Below are 25,453 nucleotides of genomic sequence, written 5' to 3'. Positions count from 1 at the left end.
TTCTCAGTGGGTCATCATAGCATATCCAGAAATGTTTGTATTTGTTTTTATGGGCTAGAGCTATTTTAAACCACGTTACATTTTTGATAGGATCATGACCGCCGGGTTCGAGAAGCCACACAACAAGCTTTTGAAAAACTTATCCTTAAAGTAAAAAAACACTTGGCTCCTTATTTGAAAAGCTTAATGGGCTATTGGCTAATGGCTCAGTGTGATACGTACACACCAGCTGCATCTGCAGCAAAAGATGCCTTTGAAGCAGCTTTCCCTCCAAGCAAGCAACCTGAAGCCATAGCGTTTTGCAAGGACGAAATTACAATCGTAAGTTCTTGGAACTGTTCTGTATACATATTTCTTCTCGAGTATTTAAGGACTATAAGGCATGTTACGATGACAGCTCTTTGACCTGAATTGTGAGGGAATGAGTAAGTGCAATATTTCCAAAGGAAGATTGCCTTTTTAAAATGGTGTTTAACAAAATTGACCTTTTTGGATTTTTACGTAATTAACATTTTAGGTTGGATCTTTTTAAATTATTTAAATTTTCCACCTTTAATTTATAAATCTTAATTTATCGTATTATCTAAAAAACTTAGATATATGCTTTGTAATATATAATCTAAAAAAAGAGTACATCTGGAAATTAAATCTAAACTTATTTTCTCCCATATTCCATATCAGTACCTGTATACAGATCTAGTTCATTCTTTTTGTTGGCTCTCTGGTATTTCTTTGTTTGGATGTACAACAGTTTATTTAACTTCTTTTACATTAATATACATTTAGAATTTTTCCCCAATCTTTTATTGTAATGAACACTGCTTCAGTGAACTTTTTTTTTTAATTGAAGTATCATTAACATCCAATATTGTGAAGATTATGGAATAAATCTCTTTATCCCCTGTGGAGTGATAGTTACCAGAACTTCTAGTAACCATATGTTGGGTCAAAGGATAAGAACATTTAAAATATTTATAGATATTGTTAAATTGCCCTTCAAAAGGTCATACAAATTTATGCTCCCGTTAACAGATATAAAAGTTTCTCCAACGCTCGGCCAACGCTTTTGCCAGACTGATATCAGCTATAACTTTTGTGCCTTTGAGTTCATCTGTATCTAATACTGTCCTTCCTCATTTCTTCCCTCCTTATTTGCTATTCCTAATATATGGACTGGAAAAACCAGACGGCCAAGTTTGTGAGCATTATATCAAGAAATAAGAGTAGATGGACTGTGAGTGAGGGGGAATTGAGGATTTAAAAAAATTCATGCTTGCATTCTTTCCCTTATTTACTACTTCTTTGTTGCCATAGCACCCTGTTTATAATCCTACTTAAACACCCTCCCTCCCTTCCTCCTTTCATTTAGTCAACCTTCCTGTGGCTTCCCATTACACTTACAAGTCCAGATTTCTTATCTTGGCCCATAGGGCTCTGCATCATCTGATCGCTGCTTACCTATGTGATCTCGTCACCCAACACCTCTCCTACACACACACACGTGTGCATTCTAGTTCCCCATTTAGGTTCTTAGTTCTTCCATCCTTCGTTTCTCTGGTGTACCAAGCTTACTTTTCTAGGGAGAGGGTTTTTGGCTTTAATCGTATTCTCAAAGAGAGTTCTGTAACCAAACCATAAATTAATCACTGGTTTATTTAAAATAGCAAATGATAAATGTTATGAGAGTGGAATGTCATGAGTTTGGACACGAAGAGTTTTAGAAAATGGATTTTGAGACAACTAATTTGTTCATAGTTTTTTTGTTTGTTTTTTTGTTCTTGACTTTGTTATGGATGGATAACTTATTGAACATGTGGATGATTTCCTCCATTATTTTCTCTTTAGTTGGCCATGTCACAGTTCATAACAGATATTGGGTTTGAGCTTTCCCAAATTCAAAATGAATGTATTAGAGAGGAGTTAGGCAAATGAAGATTAAAATGTCATATTTATAGACAGTGTGTCATAATGTCTATCGCAATGTGGGCTCTGGGTCATACCATTGGGTTCTAGTTGCTTTCTGCTATTAGTTGGATGTGTGACCTTGGACAAGTTTCTTTGCCTCCGTTACCTCATCTGTTAAAGTGGGAATTAACGTGAATTCATTGAGTTGTTGTGAGGATTAATTTAGTTAATGCATGAAATGTGCTCAAAGCAATACCTGGCATGTGGAAAAACTCAATAAGTGCTAGCTGTTCTTATTGCTGATAAAATAGATACTGGAGCAGTGGGTTTCCTAGTCCTGCACACTCCAGAAGTTAGGCACGCTTAAACTCGCATTTCAGATGGAACCTTAGACCTCCCTCCAGGATGGCGCAGAGTACAGTGTGTGTCCTCTGTGAGCAGGGAGGTACTCAAAAAGAGAGGAGAGGAAAGCAGAACCTAATTTTTCTCCCAAACTTACTAACTGAATATTTCATCCACTTCATCACTGTGTGCAAGAGGAATGGAGAAGCAAGATACCAGGAATATTTAGGGGAGAATTCCTTTTATGGCAACTGGAGGTGTTTAGAAGAAGCACCCTGTCCTTATCCCAGCAGCAGCCAACTTTGGGAATTGATAGGGAAAGAAAAATAGGTAAAATGTCTTCAGAACTTTTAGTTTTGCTATTTAATTTTGCCACTTTTGTGGGGAATGGGGCAAAAACTTTTAGGTGAGATGAGGTTTATGCTCTGTTCACTATTGACAGTTCAATAAAATCTCAAGGCTGTGGGCTTTTCCTCTTCTCTAGGTGCTGCAGGATCATCTTATAAAAGAAACGCCTGATACACTCAGTGACCCGCAGTAAGTTGTGTTGTATCTGTGACTCTTGTTGAGGATTTGTTTCATCCATAGGGAGTAAGATGATAATTTCAATGTGACATTTTTTTAAAAAGGTACTTGAAATGTAGAGCTGAAAGTACTTAATATAGTGCTGTATGCCAGGTACTGTTTTTAAGTGCTTTTACTTACAAGTTGTCCTGCTATTTAAGTTGAATTATCTGGGAGCTACACATTTATTTCTTTTACAAAGATGTTTTTAGATTTTTCTCACATTTGCCTTTTGACAGTCAAAGCGGGAACCATTTTAAGGTCTGGTTGAAAATAGTTTAAGAAGTATGAATAGTTCTATTGAAAGAGTAGAAAAATGTTCCATTTACTTTTACTCTTAGGTTCTAATCAAGCTGTTAAGAGTCTGTAAGGGAAAGTCATCTTAGATGCATTGGTACCCGTTCCCCAGAATTGCCCTATTGACTGCTCCTGAGAGCAGTGTCTTTGCACACATGTTTCAAGACAGGGCTTTTGTCTGCTTTCACCTTGTATTATTAGAAAAATACGTAATTAAAGTTCTGTGAATGTTTGCATTTTGTGGGAGGAGGGGTTGGCACGGGGGTAATAGACTATAGAAATAACGCAAGTTTGGTGGATATTTAATGATAAAACATTTAAAATGGAAGTGCCAAAATGTTCTTTGGCTTATTCTCAATCCTTCTCCATATTTTCTTTTCACATCAAGGACTGTTCCAGAGGAAGAGAGAGAAGCTAAATTCTATCGAGTTGTAACCTGTTCCTTATTGGCTTTAAAGAAATTGCTGTGCCTCTTACCTGATAATGAGCTTGACTCTCTGGAAGAGAAATTTAAGTCTCTTTTATCACAAAATAAATTTTGGAAGTATGGAAAACACAGTATACCTCAGGTATCTTAATCTTTTTTATTTTAAGACACTTCCCTGATACCTTTTTTCCTCTGATCTTGTTAGTTTATGTTTATGCTTTATGTTTAAAACTCTACAAACGCATCTTTGTGGTGCGACTGAATTGCCTCTCTTACTAGAATGTTACTGTATTTTCACTTTTTTATTTAGCTGTTTGGAGCTCAGATTCCGAATTGAATTACCATGCTCCTATGTTCATGGCACCTTAAAATTGTTGGTTTGTGCAAGGCTCTTCTCATTTAATGTATTTATTTTTCATCTTTTGTCCCTATCTCCCTCTCCATTCTCCACCTCCACCAGCTGACCATTCTAATATGCTTAATGTCTGTCCTTTTGTTTCTGTAGTCGATTCTTGTTGTTTACAGTGATTAGATTCTATAAAGTCCCCACAAATACTGAATTAGTGAGTACTGAAGGGTTGTTCTTAGGAGAAATACAGGATTAGGTTCCTGCATGTCTTTGGTCACAACATTCTTGTCACTTGGTCAATTACATAACCTTGTTTCATGTATGTCTGTTTAAAGACATCTTTAATATATAGTGTTGATTTATTGACATTGAATTCACGGACAACAGCAGTAGAAGTCATGCCTGAACGAAGCTTATTGAGTTTGTATTTTCTCTGTTAGGCCCATCACAGCCTTTTTGCAGATGTTTTTAATTCACATAAATGGTATTGTGGTATATTTCATTCCATTTATTGCTTTTTACTTAGTACTATTTTTCTTTTTTTAAAGATTTTATTTTTTCCTTTTTCTCCCCAAAGCCCCCTGGTACATAGTTGTATATTGTTTGTTGTGGGTCCTTCTAGTTGTGGCATGTGGGACGCTGCCTCAGCATGGTTTGATGAGCAGTGCCATGTCCGCGCCCAGGATTCGAACCAATGAAACACTGGGCCGCCTGCAGCGGAGCGTGCGAACTTAACCACTTGGCCACGGGGCCAGCCCCTACTTAGTACTATTTTTTAAAGGTATGCTTTTTTTTTTCATGAGGAATATTGGCCCTGAGCTAACATCTGTTGCCAATCTTCCTCTTTTTTTTTCTCCCCAAGCCCCAGCACATGGGTGTCTACCCTAGTTGTAAGTCTGTCTAGTTCCTCTATGTGGGATGCCACCACAGCATGGCTTGATGAGCAGCATATAGGTCTGCACCCAGGATCCAAACCAGTGAACCCTGGGCTGCTGAAGTGGAGTGTGTGAATTTAACTACTACACCACTAGGCCAGCCCCCTACTTAGTACTTTTTAAAAAAAGTACTAAAATACTTTAAATCCGTCAGGTTGCATATGTGTATCTGTTCCATGGCGTCTAAGTGCTGTGTAGTATTCGGAAGTTTGCATCTATTCCATTTTACCTGTCCATTCCCCCAGTGATAGACCCCCTGATTGCCTCCAACTTCCTGCCCTCACAAATAATGCAGCAATGAATATCTTCATTCATGTATCCTCAGATCTGTGAGAATTCCTTTTTCTGAAATTCTCTCACTTTCTGAATTGCTGAGTCAAAGAATACATGCATACTTAATTTTCTGGAGAAGTGCCAGATTGCTCATCTGAATGGCTGCATTACTCTAGACTCAACCACCAATGCATGATGAGGCCTCCATATCCTAATATTCCAGCCAGGACTAGGCATCATTCAGCTTCCTAATTTTTGTCAGTCTAATAGGAGTTCAAATGTTCTCTCTCTTTAATTTTAATTACTCTGCTAACTAGTGACTTTTAGCATCTCTTTATAAACTTTTTAGATTTTTGTGTTTCTTCCATAAACTAGTTGTTCCTGTCTTTCTCCCCTTTTTTTCTATTGGAGTCATTCTCTTTTTCTTGTTTTACTGGAGTTCCTTGTGTATTCTAAATATTAGTCCTTTTGTCGTTTTTAGGCATTACAAATATTCTCTTATTCTTTCGCCTTTCATTTGTCCTCTGTTAGAAATCTTAATGTTGGTGTAGTCAGAATCACTGGTTTTGCCTTATGTAGGGCTTTCCCACTTTAAAGCCATGAAGATACTCTTATATTTTTAATAGTTATATCTTTTTTAACAGTTATATTTTTTTATAGTTTTACGTTTAATATGAAGTCTTTAATCCATCAATAATCCACCTTTTTATATGGTGTTAGGCAGAGACCTGGTTACATTTGTCTTCATGTATAGTGAACCAGTTTTTTTGTTGCCTAGTAAGCTGTTCGTTCTTTCCCTATTGACTTTTGATCCACCATTGTGGTACATCTAGTTCCCATATGTTTGTAAGTTTGTCTCTAAACTCTATCTTCTGATCCAAAGACCTTTGTTTGTTCTTGTGCCAGTACCTCTGTTAATATGACATTATGATATGTCATAATAACTGCTCAGATGAGTCACTCTCTTTTAGTCATCATCTTTCAAAATTGACTAAGTTGTTTTGGAACTTTATTCTTCCATATAAATTTCAGTAAATTTATTGAATTCCTCAAAAGAGTCTAACTGGAATTTCAGTTGGAGCTGCACTGAATGATTTGGGGAGACTTGCTTCCTTTTTTTAAGGTATGCTTTTTTTTCTTTTTGGTGAAGAAGATTAGCCCTGAGCTAACATCTGTTGCTAATCTTCCTCCTTTTTTAAAAATTTTTTTTCTTTCTCCCCAAAGCCTCAGTATATAGTTGTATATCCTAGTTGTAGGTCATTCTAGTTCTTCTATGTGGGATGCTACCACAGCATGGCTTGATGAGCGGTGTGTAGGTCTGTGCCCAGAATCCGAACTGGCAAACCCCAGGCCACCAAAGTGGAATGCGTGAACTTAACCATTTGCCCACGGGGCTGGCCCCAGACTTGCTGTCTTTATGTTGTTGAACTTGATGTTATGATGAACCTGTCATATCTCTCACTTTATTCAAGTATTTAAAAAATATCCTAGAATAATTTTTTAAACCAACTTAATTGAGGTATAATTTACACACAATAAAATGCAGCCATTTTAATCATATAGTTTGATAAGTTTTGACAGATGTATACACCCATCTACATGTACAAACCCGTGTAACCACTACAATCAAGATATAAAACATTTTTATTACTGAAAAATGGGTTTCTTGTGTCCCTGCTAGTCATCCTTCCCTTTACCCCAGGCAGCCATTGATCTGCTTTCTGTCACTACAGATTAGGTTGGTCTTTTCTAGGGTTTCATATAAATGGAGCCATATATTACTCTGTATCTTTTGCTCAGCATAATGCTTTTAAGATTTTTTCATGGTTGTTGCATGTCTCAATAGTTCATTCCTTTTTATTGCTTAGTTTCGTATAGTCTTTGTATGGATATATGTTTTCATTTTTCTTGGGTAAGGAGAGGAATTGGTGAGTCATATGGTAAGTATATGTTAAATTTATAGGAAACTACCACACCATTTTCCAAAGCGGTTATACTGTTTCATACTCTTTTTGTTGGTGAGGAAGATTGGCCCTGAGCTAACATCTGTTGCTAAGCTTCCTCTTTTTGCTTGAGGAAGATTGTCCCTGAGCTAATATCCGTGCCAGTCTTCCTCTGTTTTTTGTATGTGGGATATTGCCACAGCATGGCTTGATGAGTGGTGTGTAGGTCCATGCCCAGGATCTGAACCTGCGAACCCTGGGCTGCTGCAGTGGAGTGTAGAAACTCAGCCACCACACCACTGGGCTGGCCCCTGTTTTACACTCTTATCAGCAATGTATGATGTTTTTACTTGCTCCATATCGTCACTTTGATGTTTTCAGTTGTTTTAAGTCATTCTCATGGCTATGGGATCAGGGGATCAGCAGACTGCAGCTCATAGGTCAAAATCTGGCACACCTGTTTTTGTAAATAGTTTTTTGTATTGTGTGTGGCTGATTTCATGCTAACAAAGCAGAGCTAAGCAGTTGCAGCAGAGAACATATAGCTTGCAAAGCCTAAAATCTTTATTCTCTGGCTCTTTAAAGAAAATGTTTACTCACCTCTCGGGTAGAGACTTTTCCTTGTGGTTTTAATTTGCATTTCCCTGATGGCTAATAATGTTGAATGTCTTTTAATGTGCTTATTGGCCATTTGTAAATCTTCTTTTTTGAGGTGTCTAGTCAAACCTTTTGCTCAGTTTTAATATATTGTATTTTTTATTTCTACTTGTTTTTTTTGTATTTTCTATTGCTTTGATGAAATTTCCTTTTTTTAAAAGACCTTTTTTTTTAGAGCAGTTTTAGATTGACAGCAAAATTGAGGAAAATGTCCAGAGATGTCATACACCTCCCGCTCCTCCCAAGTGCATAGCCTCCTTCATTATCAACGTCTCCCACCAGAGTGGTACATTTGTTAGATTTGATGAACCTACACTGATAGATTATCATCCAGAGTCCATAATTTACATTAGGGTATACTCTTGGTGGTGTACATTCGATAGGTTTGGACAAACGTTTAATGACATGTATCTGTTTCCTATATTTTTTTTGTCATTCATTGTTATATTTTCCTTTACTTCACTGAGTATAGTTAATAAAAGCTGATTTGAAGTCTGTGTCTGATAATAACATCTGGGTCATCTTGGGCTTGTCATCAGTTAATTGTCTTACCTCTTGAAATGGGATCACATTTTCCTGGCTCTTTGTGTGCTGAGTAGGGGCTGGGCCAGTGGCGCAGTGGTTAAGTGTGCACGTTCCACTTTGGCAGCCCAGGGTTTGCCGGTTCGGATCCTGGGTGCGGACATGGCACTGCTTGGCAAGCCATGCTATGGCAGGAGTCCCACATATAGGAAAAAAAAAAAAGTAGAGGAAGATGGGCATGGATGTTAGCTCAGGGCCAGTCTTCCTCAGCAAAAAGAGGAGGATTGGCAGCAATGTTAGCTCAGGGCTAATCCCCCTCCCCCCAAAAGACAAAAAGATCTGTATGCTGAGTAATTAAACTGTATCCTGGACAGAGATATTTAGATTGTATCCTGCAATGTTATGTTTTGGAGACTGGATTATTTTATATTGCTACAAAAGTGTTGATGTTTTTGTGTTAATAGGCAGTTTACTTAGATTCAAACAGCAAAATGTCATGCCTGCAGTGGGCAACATCTCAGATCTCATTTCAGTTCTGAAACCTTAATTTTAAGCTGTTTTCAGTTTACTCTGTGCATGCATGGTTCAAGGATCAGCTGTAGATTTAGGTTGTGTAAACATGGCATGTGGGGGTTCCTTTCTCTGGTTTTCTCCTTTCTAGAGTTCCCTGTCACTCTCCTGCAACTTTGTTTACCTTGGGCTCCTTTTCCTGCTTCTTCCAGTTCCTCCACTGAGAATGATGTCAGGCTTCCTCTTGGAGTTGTGGCTGCCCCTGGGCCTTTGTGGTGGTGACTGCAGCCACCTTCAGGGCAAAGCTGCACACAGTGGGAATCAGTCTGTGTGGATTGCTTAACTCCAAGTTTTGATTTCCCCTCCCAAATGTGTATTTCAGTCTTCAGAGCCCTCAGGTAGTTGTTTTTTGTGTTTTGTTCACAGAACCTGTAGTTGTTCTAGGAATCCTACAGGAAGATCAATGTATCATTAGTCTCTTGCTACAGCATATTCTTTTTGTAATTTTTGAATTGAGTTTTAAGTTTTGAGTTGTAAAGGTGCTTTATTTATCCTGATTACAAGTATTTTGTCAGATAAAGTATCCTGAATGTTTTCTTTCAGTCTGTGGCTTAGATTTTCATTTTGTAAATGGGATTTGGAGAAGGCGTTTTAATTTTGATAAAGTCCAGTTTATCAATTTTTTTCTGTTATGGTTTGTGCTTTTGATGTCTTATCTAAGAAATCTTTGCCTTCCTCAAGGTTGCAAAGATTTTCTATATTTTATTTTAGAAGTTTTGTAGTTTAGGTCCATTTAGAGTTAATTTTTGTGTATGACATAAAGGTGAGTGTCTAATTTCTTTTCATATAGGTATCCATTTGTTGACAGACTGTCCTTTCCTCACTCTGGCACCTTTGTCAAAATTCAGCTGACCATATATGTGGGCTTTTAATTTTGAACTCTTTATTCTGTTCCATTTATCTATATGTCTATCCTTACACTAATACCACATTCTCTTGATTATTATTGTTTTATAGTAGGTCTTGAAACCCTCCAGCTTTGTTCTTTTTCAAAATTGTTTAGGCTGTTTTAATCCTAGAATAATAATATATAGTATTCTCTATACTGAACACGTCTTTATGGCTTTTGTCATTATTGTGAAATGGTTTTTCCTTTTCAATTACATTTTCCATTTTGTTTCTACTGATGTTTAGGAGTACTGTGCTTTCATATGTTAATTATACATCCAGCAGCTCTTCCAAACTCCTGTGAGTTCTAATAGTTTGTCTTTAAATTGAGTATTTTTTATAGCCTGTTTTGCCACGATTATAGTTTGTTATTTGGGTAATTTTCCAGTTCTTTTTTTTCTTGTCTCTTTGTATTAATTAGGTCCACCAGTGCCATGTTGAATAGAAGTGGTGATAGCAGGCGTTCTTTTCTTGTTCCTGATTTTAATGGTGATAGTTTTAGACCCTCAGGGTTAAGTATGATATTTGCTGTAGATTTCATAAGGTTTAAGGTTTCCTTTTTATTCTTAGTTTGCTGAGTATTTCTGTCATAAATGAATGTTGAAATTTTCTTGATTGTGTTTTCTGATATGTTTATCTGATCATATGATTTTCCAGCCTAGCATTTAAGAGGCAAACTTAGTCATGCTGTATGTATATCTTTTAAAATACTCTGCTGACATTCATTTGATAATATTTTATATAAAATATAGAGAAATAAAATATTTTGTCGGGCTAAATATATGTGTATTTTTTAATCCCAGAAAACATTATTATTATACTCTCAATCTTCGTTTAGATTTACCTACATATTCTTTGCTTTGTTTGCTCTTTATTCCTTTCTTCGTCTCTTACCTTCCATATGGGATTGTTTACCTTCTGTATAGGGTGTGTCCTTTGCATTTCTTTTTGTGCTGGTCTGCTGGTGATGAAATCTTTTTTCTCTGTCGAAAAAGATGTTTTTATTTCACTCTCATTCTTGGAAGATATTTTTACGAGGTACAGGATTAAATACTGGCAGTTATTTTTGTGTTGAAGATATTATACCACTGTATTCTGATTTACGTTTTTGCCATTGGAGTCAGTTATCAGTCTGACTGTCCTTCCTTCGAAGGTAGTTCATTTTTTCCTCTGGCTACTCTTAAGATTGTGTCTCTGTTTGTTTTTTGCGGTTGCACTGTGATGGGTCTTGGTGTGGATTTCTTTTTATGTATCTTGCTTGGGATTTGTTGGAGTTCTTGAATCTGTAGATTGGTGTATTTCATTGGCTGTACAAAATGCTCAGTTATTCTCTCTTCAGATAGATCCTTTGCCTCATTGTCTCTTTTCTTTCCCTTGGGGATTCTGATTAAATATACGTTAAGCCTTCTCACTATCCTTTATGTCTCTTATGCTGTCGTCGTTTTTGATCTTTTTGTCTTTCCATGCTATTGGTGGATAAATTCTTGTGCTCTGTCTTTCAGTTCACTGATTCTCTCTTCATCTATACCTAATCTGTTCTTAAACTATGAATTGAGCTTTTATTTATATATATATAGTTTAGGGATTATGCTTGGTTCTTTTTCAGATTTGCTGTGCTTTTTCTAAGGTCCTTTTTCCTTCATATTTCCTTAAACTTTTGTTTCTTTAGATATAATAAATATTGTTTATATGGAATTTATAACTGATCATTCTAAGATTTAAAGTCTCAGATCTCTGTGTTATGTTTTGTTTCTGGTGATACTTGCTCATGGTGACTTATTTTTTGTGTGTTTGGCTGTATTTAACTTTGTGTTGGCTAGTATATTTGTAGGGATAATTTGAGGCCCCTAATGAAGGCTTCTGCCCATGGAGAGGATTTGTGTTTGCTTCAGCCAAATAAATAGAAAGTTGAATTATTTTTCCCTTCACTTTTGGCTTAGTAATTCCTAATGTCTTTTCACTTATTTGATATTCTTACAAAGATTTTAAAAAGTATTTTTTCCAGCCCTTTTAGTTTTATTAATAAGAGGGTTAGTATGAATAACCTATCTGTTATTACCATAGGTAAAAAATCTTCTCTCAGCTTTATTAGGCTTTAATTTAATTCAGCTTTTCTTCTTTTAGATCCGCTCGGCTTATTTTGAGTTAGTTTCTGCTTTGTGCCAGCGTATTCCGCAGTTGATGAAAGATGAAGCATCCAAAGTGAGCCCATCAGTTCTACTTAGCATTGATGACAGTGACCCCATTGTATGCCCAGCTCTCTGGGAAGCTGTGCTTTATACACTTACAACTATTGAGGTAGGTAAGAGTGGTACATTTAGTACAGGGAATACTTGTCTTATTTTTATTCTGGAAATCATTTGAGAGAGAGCCTATCAGATTATAATACCTAAAACTTACTGAAAAATACTTTCTTGCAAATAAAATATTTAATAATTTTTTACAATTTCAGAGTTTTAGTTTTTAATGGTGGTGGTGAAAGATTTTAATCTCTTTAGGTAGAATACTTGATTTATTTTTGAGAGCCTGTATGTCTTCTCTCTTAATTGGGAAAAGTATGTTTATGATGTCTTGTTATTATTATAATGTTTTCTTTGGTTAGGACTGTTGGCTTCATGTAAATGCAAAAAAAAGTGTGTTTCCCAAGCTGTCAGCTGTGGTTCGTGAAGGTGGTCGGGGTCTGGCTACTGTCATATATCCTTACCTTCTGCCATTTATCAGCAAGCTCCCTCAGTCCATTACAGATCCAAAGTTGGATTTCTTCAAAAATTTCCTCACGTCTTTAATTGTAGGGTAAGGAGTTTACATTTTTGATCTTTAAAACAAAAGAGATTTTTCTTGTATTCATAAATGGGTAGAATGACCTACTCATTATTGTCTTATTTAAATTTCCCCAAATTGTTTTGCTGTTTATTAAACACTTTTGAAGTTTTCAGAGAATTTCAATTGGAATTCTTTTCTCAGGTGCTTTCTAGGCTTTAGTGGTAGTAGGCAGCAGAATGTGAGATGAATATGGTAAGGCCCTTAGATGGAAATAGTCCATTTTTCAAATGAGCCCTTTCTTTGCATGTTGATAAGTACAAATACCCAAATGCAGAAAATGAAACAGTGGAGTTTTTAAAACTTCCATAAACTTATATATAATTGCTGTTTAAAGTCATACTTAAAAAATTATTTCAGTGTATTCATTGAACTTAATAAGTAAAAGTTTTATTAATAATTAATGAATATTCCTTTTCACTGTACTATTATCTTTGGTTAAGTCCTCTCTTTCAAATTTGCAGGTGGATTGGTTCATTCATAAAAAATAAATATGTATTATCTTTTGTTGACACTTTTTCATAGTTCTGCAAGTTCATATTCTACTCGGGCTGTGTTTTGGTTGGTTGGTCTTAGTTTTAGCTCAAAAAATCGTCTTCTTTTGGTATGATGCCTTCCCCATGTCTTTATTTTGGTGTTTCTTCTGAGTTGCTTATTTTCTTTTTCATGAGAGACTAAGCCACAGTTATTTATTGTTTTTTAGGCTATCAACAGAGAGAATCAAAACCAGCTTTTCAGAGTGCTCAGCAGTAATATCTGCTTTTTTTGAATGCTTACGTTTTATAATGCAACAAAACTTAGGTGAGAAAGAGATTGAAGAGATGCTCGTCAATGATCAGGTATTTATAATGTAAAAACCATTAGTGTCTTTGCACACTGACAATAAAGAATCAAGTTCATTTCTGTCTTGTTGCCATTTTATCAATTAGCCTTCCTTATAAAGATTTCATTTCTGACTAGATAAATAACAGTTCTATATTGTCAGTTGCTATCGTAATACTATAATGCCTAAGTTCTAGTTAGTCTCTGGATTTACAAATTCTAACTGTTTTAGGGAGTTGCAATGCAAAACAGAATTTAGAAGATGCTATTTGTGTTTATTTAATTGTTTAAATTATGTAATAATCATGTTACTTCTAAAATATTCAAGTACATTTATCCTTTTGTGAACAGTTGTGCTTGGCTTTTAGAACCAGTGATGAGAGCAGGTTCTGGAATATAGTTCCTTATGGTATGAAATTAATTAATGAAATTATAGAAGCCCAGATCCTAATTGATGTCTCAGATAGTTAACTTCTCTTGTCTTTGTAATTTAAGAACAAAGTTTCTGAATTCTCTGGGTCCCGTATGACTTTCATATTAACTTAGAAAAAAGCTAGAAACTTGGATAAGTTCAGAAGATGCAGAGAAAACTATATTATTTGTTAATGACCAATAATCTTGGTCAGTTATATCATGGAAAAGAAATAATTCAGGAGAATGCAATGAAATCATTAAGCTCTTTCTATGATTTGAAAATGATCTTCAAGTTAACTCTTTTCAGCATTTTGGGAAAAATCCATGCTTTTCAGTAAATAAATACGAAATTTTATGATGTTTTACAAATACCTTGTGTACATATTATTTCTCCTGAAAACTGAACTTTTATAATTCTACTTCCTCTTTCAGTTGATTCCTTTTATTGATGCAGTTCTCAAAGACCCAAAATTGCAAGATGGGCAGCTCTTTAACCATTTAGCAGAAACTTTAAATTCCTGGGAAGCCAAAGCTGATATGGAAAAAGATGATAAGACGGTTCACAACTTGGAGAAAGTGCTACTAAATTTCTGGGAAAGACTGTCAGAGATCTGTGTGGAGAAAATCAATGAGCCAGAAGCTGATCTTAAGTCTGTTTTGGGTGTATCTAACCTATTACAGGTCCTCCAGAAGCCAAAGAGCTCATTGAAGTCAAATAAAAAAAAAGTTAGTAAGGTTAGATTTGCTGATGAGATGCCTGAAAGTAATAAAGAGAATGAAAAATGTGTCTCCTCAGAAGGAGAGAACAGTGAAGGCTCTGAATTAGTGGCTGAACTGTCTCTCACACATAATTGTTCAGACGTTATATCTCCACTAAGGAAAAAACCTTTGGAAGACTTAGTCTGTAAGTTAGCAGAGATGAGTATTAATTATGTCAATGAACAAAAGTCAGAGCAGCATCTAAGGTTTCTTTCCACTCTGCTCAACTCCTTCTCTTCAACCCAAGTATTTAAAATGCTACTAGGTGATGAAAAACAGAGTGTTGTCAAAGCCAAACCTCCTGAAATAACCAAGCTTGCACAAAAAAATCCTGCGGTGCAGTTTTTATACCAGAAACTAATAGGTTGGCTAAATGAAGATCCAAAGAAGGATGCTGGTTTCTTGGTGGACATTTTGTACAGTGCCCTCCGTTGCTGTGACAATAATATGGAAAGAAAAGATGTCTTGGATGATCTAACCAAGGTATTAACTGTTGTATGTCTTTTTAAACTGTAATGGTTGACACTGGCACACTCATTGTAGAAGAGTGGAACGAGACCTGCATGGGGCGTATTTTTGGATTGTTTCTTGACTGTGAATGTCAATTTAAAGCCCAGCAATATATTCTTGATTGTGATTGGGACGTGTGTGAGACTTCTGGGTAAGTGTGTTAACATGATAAAAGTTGATGATTAAAAATTGAGTTCTTTCAGTCCATACTTTTTACACCTGGACTGCCTAAAAAAGTTTTGGTTTTATAGTGGTTACATAGTTACATTTACTTGTAAAAAGTTTTACTATTTCCTCTAGCAGATTGTTTCTAACTCTTTTTTCCTCTTCCAGGTGGATCTCAATTGGAATTCTGTTCTTCAGGTCATTGAAAAGGTAGCTTAGGGATTTTTTTCTGTTTTTTTGTATTTATGGGTATGGAAAAACCAAAATTACAGTCATACTCACACTCTGGTATGTGGTCAGGTGTTTATGTTAGAAAACTTCCTTATTACTATAACTTTATTCTCATAATTTGGGAAGACATTGGTGTTTGCCTTTCTATAGTATTGTTTTTCTGGTTAGGAATATCAGGGAAAAATGGACAGGCTCTGGAAAAATCAGTGTTTCTTCCCTGGCGGGTGACAAAGGGAGAGCTAAAAATACATTTTATTATCTTTAAAACTAAAGCTACAGGTTTCTGTTCTTTTCCTAGTTTTTCTTCTATAGACATGGATTGAATGGTTCTAGCTTTAGCTAGAACACGTCAGGAAAGTTTGTCCTACTCTGGAATACTATACAGGCAAATTAAAATCTTCTAGCCTTTGTCTGATTGCCACTTAACTATATAAGGAAATTAGTGATAAGAATAACGAAAAGAAATCAAGGAACATAAATAATTTAGAAATTTTAAAAAATGCCTTAAGTATTCTTTGCTTATGAAGATGTAAATGATGTAACTGACACTTTTCCAACCATAGAAATGTTATGGCTAGCTACCTAAAATTCTTTTTTTTTTAACATTTTTGTGATTATTTTTTAATTTTACATAGGTAACTCTTTAATGTGAAAGTTTCTTTTTTTTCTATCTTTTAAAATTATGGTAAAAAAATACATTAACATAAAATTTGCCATCTTAACCATTTCTAACTGTAGAGTTCAGTAGTGTTAGGTATATTCACCTTATTGTGCTACCAATCTCCAGAACTTTTTCTTCCTGCAAAACTGAAACTCTTTACCCATTAAATAACAACTGCCTGTTTCCCCAATAGTTTATTTTTACAAAATAAATACAAACTACTAATTTACTATTTTTCAAAGAGAAATATTATTTATTAGGCACACAATTTGCATTAGTTTATCTAGTACCTTCTCTCCCTGTAGGCTGACTTTGTGAAAAGTCAAATTATCAGAAAGCTTCTTGAGAAGTCTAGAACCAGAGCAAAGGCAATTAATAATTTGATAAGAGAAGACTGATATATCCATTTCCACCTTAGGAATGTCCCTGCTGGGTAGTTCAGATACGCCTGTTTGGAGGACTGTCCTCGTCCTGGGCAGTGTTTGGAAGTTCATAGCCGGTGTTTGCCCCCTGTGCTTCCGTGACTAACTAGCCTCCTCACCCGCTTAAAGCTGATCAGATTTTGTAAATATGTTAAAACATCGAGGAGTTGAAAATGATGTCTTGATAACCTGAGAGACATTTTATTCAGAAGTTTGTTCTCTGGATTCTGTAGCATTCTATAAAATAGTTTGGTTTGGGGCCAGCCCCATGGCTGAGAGGTTAAGTTCACGCACTCTGCTTCGGCGGCCTAGGGTTTCACCAGTTTGGATCCTGGGCGCAGACCTAGCACCACTCATCAGGCTATGCTGAGGCAGCGTCCCACATGCTACCACTGGAAGGACCTACAACTGAAATATACAACTATGTATGGGGGGCTTTGAGGAGAAGGAAAAAAATAAATAAAAATAAGAAAAAACCTTTTAAAAAAATAATTTGGTTTATTTGGTAAACTACATTAGCAAAGCCAAATTATAGCCATCTAAATTCTAGTTTTTCTTGGCTTTATGCAACCTCATACTTTTTGAACAGAGTCCCTAAGTCAGCTTCTTTAAAAACAAACCCGAATTTTGTAACCAGAAAAGCACCTTAGGGATTTTCTAGGTTAATCTTCATTTTTCAAATTAGGAAATAGGCCCAGTTTGGTTAAGAGATTTGTCCAAGGTCATAAAGCCAGAATAGTGGTAAAGCTTGGGCTAAAATAAAAGCTCTGGTTACTAACAGTTTTTTAAATAAAAGGATAATGATTTTTCAGGCACTACCCAATCCACACTTGGATTTTTTTTTTCCAGATTGCTTTGAAATGAACCAAGTTGCAAATTCCTTTCTTCTCAGCCCTTAAAGCAAAAGAAGCTCTGGGAACATGGATCAACATACTTTTGGGGGTGGATTTACAAGTTTTTTTCTTGCTTCCCTCCCCCATGAAAATAAATCAGTTACTCTCAGATGTCTGGCTCCAGTAACTATTTCAGAGAATTTGGAGAAGTAATAATAAGTCCCATTGTTCATATTGAAGTGATTTACCACTAGTAAATAGTAACTGTTCTTTAATTTTAGCAAATTAATGAACAAAAATTTAATATCTATAGAGCATTTTTAAATCTGTCTTCAAAGTCCATCCATTCATTATTCATTGAACATATCTGCAGTGTTGATAGCAGGTATCAAAGAAGTTTTAAGACAGTCTCTGCTCTCAAGGAACTTACAATCTCATTGGAAACAAGACATACACAGATGAAACATTATAAATAATAATACAATTCAGTAAGTGCTTTAGAAATTCAAAGAAAAACAGTGATGAGTGTGGGCTGAAGTAGTTGGGGATACTTCATAAACAGGTGGGCTTTGTACTGATTATCAAAGAATGGATGGGATTTTGATAAGTAAAGAAGAGGGAGAGTATTTATGGTTGGGAAGACGGCATGAGCAAAGTGTGGAAGTGTATGTCAGCAAGGCTTAGTGGGGAACAGGGAGGATACCAGCCTTCTTAAAACCTTAGGTGGAGGAGTGGGGGGTAGTGTTGGGGTCATGATGATGAAGGGAGGTAATATGGTATAAGTAATATTTTAGGCAGATATACTTTTTGATCTTGCTTCTAATATTTGCTTTAATTTTATGGTTTTAGGCATGTTCTAGTTCAGATAAACATGCTTTAGTAACTCCTTGGCTAAAAGGAGATATCCTTGGAGAGGAATTGGTAACCTTGGCAGAGCATCTGTGTAATAAGCACTTGGAATCCAAAGGATCTTCTGAATCTTACTTCTCAGAAAGATGGACTCTTCTAAGCTTGGTATTATCCCAACATGTTAAAGATGGTAGGCAAAAACGGGGCTTTTGTTTTTGAGTAGGGAATATTCCTTTCACTTTTTGGGATGATTCCATGCTGCTCATTTTGCATATTATTGGTTGAGAATAACAAGACTTAGTTTATTCAAATGTCTTAATTTTGTAAGCACCCTAAATGTTTATTAATCTTTGCAGCATGACTTGGAAGGCATTTAATATTTTTAGTTTTATATTCTAAATGTTTTACGTTTAGTGAAGCTGTTCCCTCTAATTTTGTAGAACGTTGCCTTTGTACTTAATTTAAAACTGCTTTTTTCTATGAGTGCCTTTATATGTGAGAGAACAAATTGATTTGTTGGTATAGTTTTCTTTTGTCTAATACATAAACATTTTTTTTTAAACACATGGAAAGACTCAAGTGGTTGTTAACCCAAAGTAAGGTATTCAGCAATGCACTGTTAATATTTTTTATTTTTTGTCTGTGTGAACTTTTTTTCTCTAGATTACTTGATTGGAGAAGTATATGTTGAAAGAATTATTGTTAAACTTCATGAAACTTTATCCAAAACAGAGACATTGACAGAAGCTGAAAATAATGACTCATCAGTGTCTTTTATCTGTGATGTGGCCTATAACTATTTCAGCTCAGCAAAAGGATGCTTGCTAATGCCATCATCTGAAGATTTATTATTAACTCTCTTTCAGTTATGTGCTCAGAGCAAAGAAAAAACACATTTGCCAGGTAATAGCCTACTGCTCAAATGTTTTGTTGGGAGTCTCCGGCTCTGACCTGCATAGTGTAAGTGCCCAGGTTTTATTAATTGAATCATAATGTGTTTTGAAAGTTGAAAGCATTTTGAGTAAAAGCCTACAAATCTTAAATACTTTCAGCTTTAGAAGTCAAGTTAAAGATGTTCGTAGACATTATGTCTAAAGTTCTTACTTCATATTAAAGAAACAGTTTTGGAAGAGACCATGATAGACGAGTTAGAATCTTATCCTCTTCACTCAGTAGCTCTGGCATTTGCTTAATTTCTTGATGCCTCACTTTCTGCATTCATAAAGGGGGATATTAATATCTCCTCTTATAGTTAAAAATGTTCAGTCTTGGTGTATATCAAAATGAAATTTTGATTGGCTGTTTAAGGACCGTATGCTTGCCTCATATGTTAACTCAGACTCATCTATGAAAGCAATATAAAAATACTGTTGATAGACAGCCTTCCTCCCCATCACTTTCTTTAACACTAACTACTGTATTTGGAAAAGATATAATATTTTTCACATCTCCAAAAGGACAACTCTCTTGTAAGTTCAGAGCAGGAAAAAAGCTAACTTTAAAATCTTACCAGTTTTACATTTATATGGCATGAGCTAGCTTGTATTATTGCATATTTATGACATAGTTATTTTGTTTTGGCAATTGAATAGTAATTTTATGTTTTCTTTTTCTAGTGGTACCTTAAAAATCTCAGATCTGCAATGAGTTCTTTCATTTTGTACTAATTATAGTTGTTTCAGAGGGGTTACAAATTACTGTTGACATCTTGATTTTAGACTTTCTTATCTGTAAACTGAAAAATACTTGGCTCTCGGGTGTGAATTTATTGGTCCATCAAACTGGCAGTATATATAAACAGAGTACCTTCCTACGTTTGTCTGCTCTGTGGCTGAAGAACCAAGTTCAATCTTCATCTTTAGATATCAAAAGGTAAGCTTTTTATGCTCAGTTGCACGGTATCTCTTTAAGATTTGATCACTGTCGTGAAATAAGATTCCATGATTAGTGTGAGTGCCTATGAAAAATGACTTGTTACATAAGAAATCTACCAATTCTAAGAGAAGATCCAAACAGATTTTTCTGAAAGGATTTTGTTTTAATGATCATCCACTTAGACTCGCTTAATTGAAGAATGTCTTGTTATAGCATATCTGCTAGACTCCTAATTTATGGTCAGTGATGTGATGGTGGCGCTACCTTGTGTCTTAGGCTGATGTGGATTGTCACTGTAACCTCTCATGGCCACCACACATAGTGATTGTATTTTCTGGGGTTCTGGTAACCACTGTTTTAAGGTGTGGAATGGAAAATATATTTCATATCTCATACCTAAATCCATATGTAAAAGTGAAAACTAGAAGAATGCATCCAGGGGCTATTTGGATTGGGCCAAATCTTTTTCTGGTCATCCTGTTATTTTCATGGAATAAGGTAACTATATTTGAGAAATATCTGATCGGAAATAGGTCAGGTTCCCTTCATTCTGAGATAGAAGCAGCACTCAGTTTCAAATCATAAATGTTGGATTAAATCCCCAATTTGACTGTGTGAATGTTGGTGGGGTGAGTAGAGGGGTCACTTTATTTTTATTTGTCTTTTTGTTCAGGTAAGCTATTAACTGTTCACAGTATTTAATGTGTACCAAGGTCTTCAAGTTAGTCATAGCATAACTACAACAGTTATGTTTTCGCATTATTTTCAGTCTTCAAGTCCTCTTGTCTACTGTTGATGACTTGCTAAATGCACTTGTGGAGAGTGAAGATACCTATCTTCTGGGAGTTTATATTGGAAGTGTAATGCCAAACAACAGTGAGTGGGAAAAGATGAGACAGTCTCTTCCTATACAGGTATGTTTGAGATTAGAGAGTGCTTATCTCATTCTGAAGTTTGGATTGAATGCAAGGTTAAATGTTTTAATTTTATTCTGGGGAAGAAAAAAAGGTAAATGAAGTCAGTATCATTTTATTCTGGGGAAGGGAAAAAGATAAATGAAATGAGTATCTTTTGTTTTATTCTGGGGAAGAAATGAAATGAAATTAGTATCTTTTGTTTTATTCTGGGGAAGAAATGAAATGAAATTAGTATCTTACTTTGCCTCTTTGTCTCTGAATGCCCATGTATTTGATGTTTGCTGTTTGCAAGACAGCAGTTGCCACTGGCAGTTGGCATGGTACAAGGTGAATAAGACCAAGTTCTGTCCTGAAGGAGTCTTAAGAAAATACACATGTTGATAATTTCCTTTAGTAGAAACCAAACTTCTAGGCTTCTGTGGTTTGACTAATAAACTAGTAACAACTTCATTTTTGATGTTACTCTAGTAACATTTTGAAGATAATCTAATAACTTCATTTTTATACAGTCTTAATTGCATAGGTAGTAAATAATTTAGAATATCTAATGCGTTTGTGTATAATTTAATGTATTCTTTTTACAGTGGTTGCATAGACCTCTTTTAGAAGGAAGATTGAGTTTGAATTATGAGTGTTTCAAAACAGATTTTAAAGAACAAGATACCAAGAAACTTCCCAGCCATTTGTGTACTTCAGCATTATTGAGCAAAATGATATTAGTTGCCCTGAAAAAGGAAATAGTCCTAGAAAATAATGAGCTAGAGAAAATAAGTAAGTATATATGAGCATTCAGATATAATATAAATATAAATTTTGAAATAATTTTAATTCTGAAATAATTTTGTACACTGCAATTTAAATCTTTAAAGAATCAAAGATCTTCGGCTCCTGTTAACTATTTTAGTGATGAGAAACTTGAGGTTACTTAAGTGATGAGTGTTAAATTGCAAATCAGGTGGAAACAGACTGAAATCTTGCTGTAATCTTGTTAGCTGTAGAGCAGAATTTGGTATAAGATCAGTTACTCCCACTGGCATGACATCAATATAAGCAGATCCTATGGCACGTAACCCTAAAGAAAATGATTGAGTCTGGTGTTTCATCAAGGATTCTGAATTTTCAGTTAAGTTTTGAACCACTACACCTTGTACTCATAGGGCTATAGTATTTTTCCTGGCAAGTGGAGGTTGAGATGTTGAATCTCAAGAAGATTTAGCATTTCTGAGAATTCCTCCGTTTCAGGAAATAGTGTAGAATTGTAAGTAGCAGGGTGACCTGTACAAAATGGTATTAAAGGTAGAGGATTTGTATAATTCCTGTGTCAGTCTTGTTTGTAACACGTCAGCTGTAACACAGTCACTAGTAGAGGACAAGATATGCCCTGTGGAAGAGAGCTGGAACACCTCTTTTGGTTAGCCAGCTCCATAAGCAGTTAAGAGCAAGGACATTAGCCTACAGTTTACATTGCTCACAGAGTGACTCTGTCCAGAAACAAAACTGGAAATTAGAGTAATATTTTTTGTAATTATTTTTGTTATTTGTGTTACTGATTACACACTGACAACATTATGTATTTAATCTTATCACAACCCTATGGGTTAGATATTATTATTGTTGTTTATCTTATCTTGACTTGATTAGAGTTATTTAGCTTGTAAGGGATAGGATTAGATTTTGAACCAGGTCTCAAGTTTTCTTACTCCAAAATCCATACATGGCTTTATGAAAGAGAGGTATGGCTAATTATGTATTAAAAACCTATGATATGCCAGGTTTTGTGACAGATGTTGGTTATTTAATTCTCATAACAGTCTCGAGAGGTGGATTGTAGTATCCTAGTTGATAACTAAGTATACAGCTCATTTGCATCCAGACCAGACTGTCACCGAGACCCTGTTTACTGTATCATGCTGTCTCCCATTTCTTAACACATTGGCTTGAACTTCTCATCTCACCTCTTGGGTCCGTTGTTTGTTTATCCTGTATGCAACTTCTTACCACTTGTGGCAAAAATAGTAGGAAGATTCCTCTAGTATCTCTGGTAACGTAGGCCCCTGTCACATTCTTAACTAATCAGAAAAGGGACCAAGTAAGATTTGGGAGAAGAGTGGTATTTTATCAGAAAAATTTTCTCAGTTTGCACTATCATTGAACGTCTCAAAGCAGATTTGAAATCGGTTAATAGATATTTTGAGATTACTGGGCATAGCAGTGTTAGAAAATGGGGCATAGCCGTGCAAATGATGGAAAGGTCTATTCACACACACACTTGATAACATGTTGTCCTTTCTGTTAGTTGCAGAACTGCTGTATTCACTGCAGTGGTGTGAAGAATTAGACAATCCACCTATTTTTCTAACTGGATTTTGTGAAATGCTTCAAAAAATGAATATTACGTATGATAACTTATGTGGTCTTGGTAATACTTCTGGCCTTTTGCAGCTGTTATTTAACAGGTGAGAATCCTTTCAATTTCCATTTTTTTAGTGACTGTTTTACTAGTTTATGGCTTTGTTTCAGTAAAATGTAAGCCCACTTCATGCTCATCTTTCATTCAGAGGGTTTGATCTAAATTAATCCCAATTATTAATGATAAATACTTTGTGGAAACTAAGTACTTGATTTACTCTTCTGGGGAGATATTTGGACTTTGCCTGTGTTATTAAATCCATAAATTCATTCAAGGGACAGATGTTGATGAAAGAAATAGAAACCTGCAGAAGTTGTTTTAATTTGTCATCTGTGAGCCATCCTCCTACTACTCTCAAATTTAAGCTTTTACCTAGCTTGTTGTTACAGGTGTGTCTTAATATTATAACCACAAAACTCTCCCCCAAGATGAGGAAGTCAGTAGGGAAACAGAGTCATAGAGGTTATAGCAGTTAGAAGTCAACTTGTTAAAATTACTGTGTTGCACTGCATTCTCTTTAAGAGTTTTTCACTTGCTGATAGTATTTTGAGTATGCTTTGCAGTATCAGAGGCCCCAGGCTGAACAGGTCTTCCTCTTCAGTTCTACTCCACGTGCTCAAAACTCAGAACTTTCTTCAGCAGATGTCAATACCTCTTTGGTTCCTCAATTTAAACCAGCCCAGGTGTCCTCTGGGATATGTCCTTTTCCCAGCTGTAGCCCCAGGTCCTCAATCCTAATTTTTAAAGTCATCTCCGCTATTGCGACTTGAGGGCCTTTGGGATTGTCTGGGGGTGAGAGTTCAGTACCAGTTGTGAAGAAGTTTCAGAAGCCTAAGCTCCCAGTCCTTTTGATAATGACAGTTGTTTCAGTGCAAAAGTCGTTTGTGAACTGATACCCTCAGAAGGTGATTTATTTACTTCTGTAGAAGGAATCCAGGTAAACAGTTACCTTACAATCTTAAGTACATTTTCAAAATGGAATTTTTTTCCCCTTTTTTAGGTCCAGGGAAAATGGCACCCTATGGTCTCTTATTATTGCTAAGTTGATCCTTTCCCGAAGTGTTTCATCTGATGAAGTAAAACGGCATTATAGGAGAAAAGAATGGTATTCTTATTTAAAATGTTTTTATTTTGTAATTTATTGTAATTGGTCACCTTGGCAACCCTCAACTAACAAAAAATTTCTAATAAATGAAGAAAACAGCGTTTAGGAAATGAAGAAATTAGATTAAAGGAAATAAGAATTAAAGACTTTAAAACAATTTCAGTTGTTTTAAGTTTGGGACACACCTTTTATAATAAGCACTTTTGACTTTATAACATTTTGTTTTGGAATTTTATACTTGTTTTAAACAATTAGCATTTCATAGACACATTCTTTTTTCCCCTGAAATCTTTTTGGTAGAAATCTTTTTTTTTCGCCCTCCCTAACATCCTTCTTCCATCAGTTTATTTGCTATGGAAGTGATAGGAAAAGTTACTTACTTTTCTCTTAAATAAGGATCATCCCTTTGAAGTATATTCTAGAAATGCAATAAATGTGTTCTTAAGACAAAGAAATAGATTATGGGATTGGACATCCCAGAGATCTACTAGAATTGATCGTACTAGAGAAGCTGGGCGTTCAAATTAAACACTTAGCTGAAATTTACCGACAGGCATTTTGAACTTACTTATTTACCAAGAAGAATTGTGAAGTGATGACATGTGTATGTTCTCATACAGTAGAATTGTAAACTAAATTTCGATTATTTTAGTCTTATTTACAAATTTTTAAAACATTATTTTGAGGTAATTATAGATTCATATGCAATTATAAGAAATAATACAAAGAGATTCCATATATCCTTCATTCACTTTCCTCTGGTGGTACCATTTTGCGTAACTTTGGTACAGTTTCACAACCAAGAAAATGGCATTGATACAATCCAACGACCAAGTTTACATGCACTCATTTGTGTGTGTGTTCTGTGTAGATCACATGTGTGACCACCACCACCACAGTCTAAGCTACAGGATAGAGGATGTCTTGTGTTACCCTGTTATAGCTACAGCCACCTCCCTTCCTCCCATTCTCCTCATCTCTGGCAACT

The 25,453-nt window shown here is 35.4% G+C and overlaps 1 protein-coding gene across 2 annotated transcripts in view; it reads left to right on the top strand.

Annotated features, from left to right (window-relative positions):
* LTN1 (listerin E3 ubiquitin protein ligase 1) overlaps nucleotides 1-25,453 on the top strand; it is a 54,555-nt gene that overhangs the window by 6,093 nt on the left and 23,009 nt on the right. For both annotated transcript variants that reach the window (XM_008527063.2, XM_070597252.1), the window contains exons 4-18: nucleotides 91-321; nucleotides 2,732-2,784; nucleotides 3,497-3,677; nucleotides 11,797-11,970; nucleotides 12,275-12,465; nucleotides 13,196-13,331; nucleotides 14,161-14,970; nucleotides 15,331-15,372; nucleotides 18,159-18,348; nucleotides 18,822-19,061; nucleotides 19,877-20,030; nucleotides 20,803-20,947; nucleotides 21,535-21,721; nucleotides 23,247-23,406; nucleotides 24,361-24,465. In XM_008527063.2, the coding sequence (XP_008525285.1) occupies nucleotides 91-321; nucleotides 2,732-2,784; nucleotides 3,497-3,677; nucleotides 11,797-11,970; nucleotides 12,275-12,465; nucleotides 13,196-13,331; nucleotides 14,161-14,970; nucleotides 15,331-15,372; nucleotides 18,159-18,348; nucleotides 18,822-19,061; nucleotides 19,877-20,030; nucleotides 20,803-20,947; nucleotides 21,535-21,721; nucleotides 23,247-23,406; nucleotides 24,361-24,465 (2,999 nt within the window). The remainder of the gene's footprint in view (nucleotides 1-90; nucleotides 322-2,731; nucleotides 2,785-3,496; nucleotides 3,678-11,796; nucleotides 11,971-12,274; nucleotides 12,466-13,195; nucleotides 13,332-14,160; nucleotides 14,971-15,330; nucleotides 15,373-18,158; nucleotides 18,349-18,821; nucleotides 19,062-19,876; nucleotides 20,031-20,802; nucleotides 20,948-21,534; nucleotides 21,722-23,246; nucleotides 23,407-24,360; nucleotides 24,466-25,453) is intronic.

Source organism: Equus przewalskii, chromosome 27, assembly GCF_037783145.1.
Source record: "Equus przewalskii isolate Varuska chromosome 27, EquPr2, whole genome shotgun sequence".
NCBI lineage: Eukaryota > Metazoa > Chordata > Mammalia > Perissodactyla > Equidae > Equus > Equus przewalskii.
Note: the sequence above shows the minus strand (reverse complement) of the source record. Positions and strands in the feature narration are given on the sequence as shown.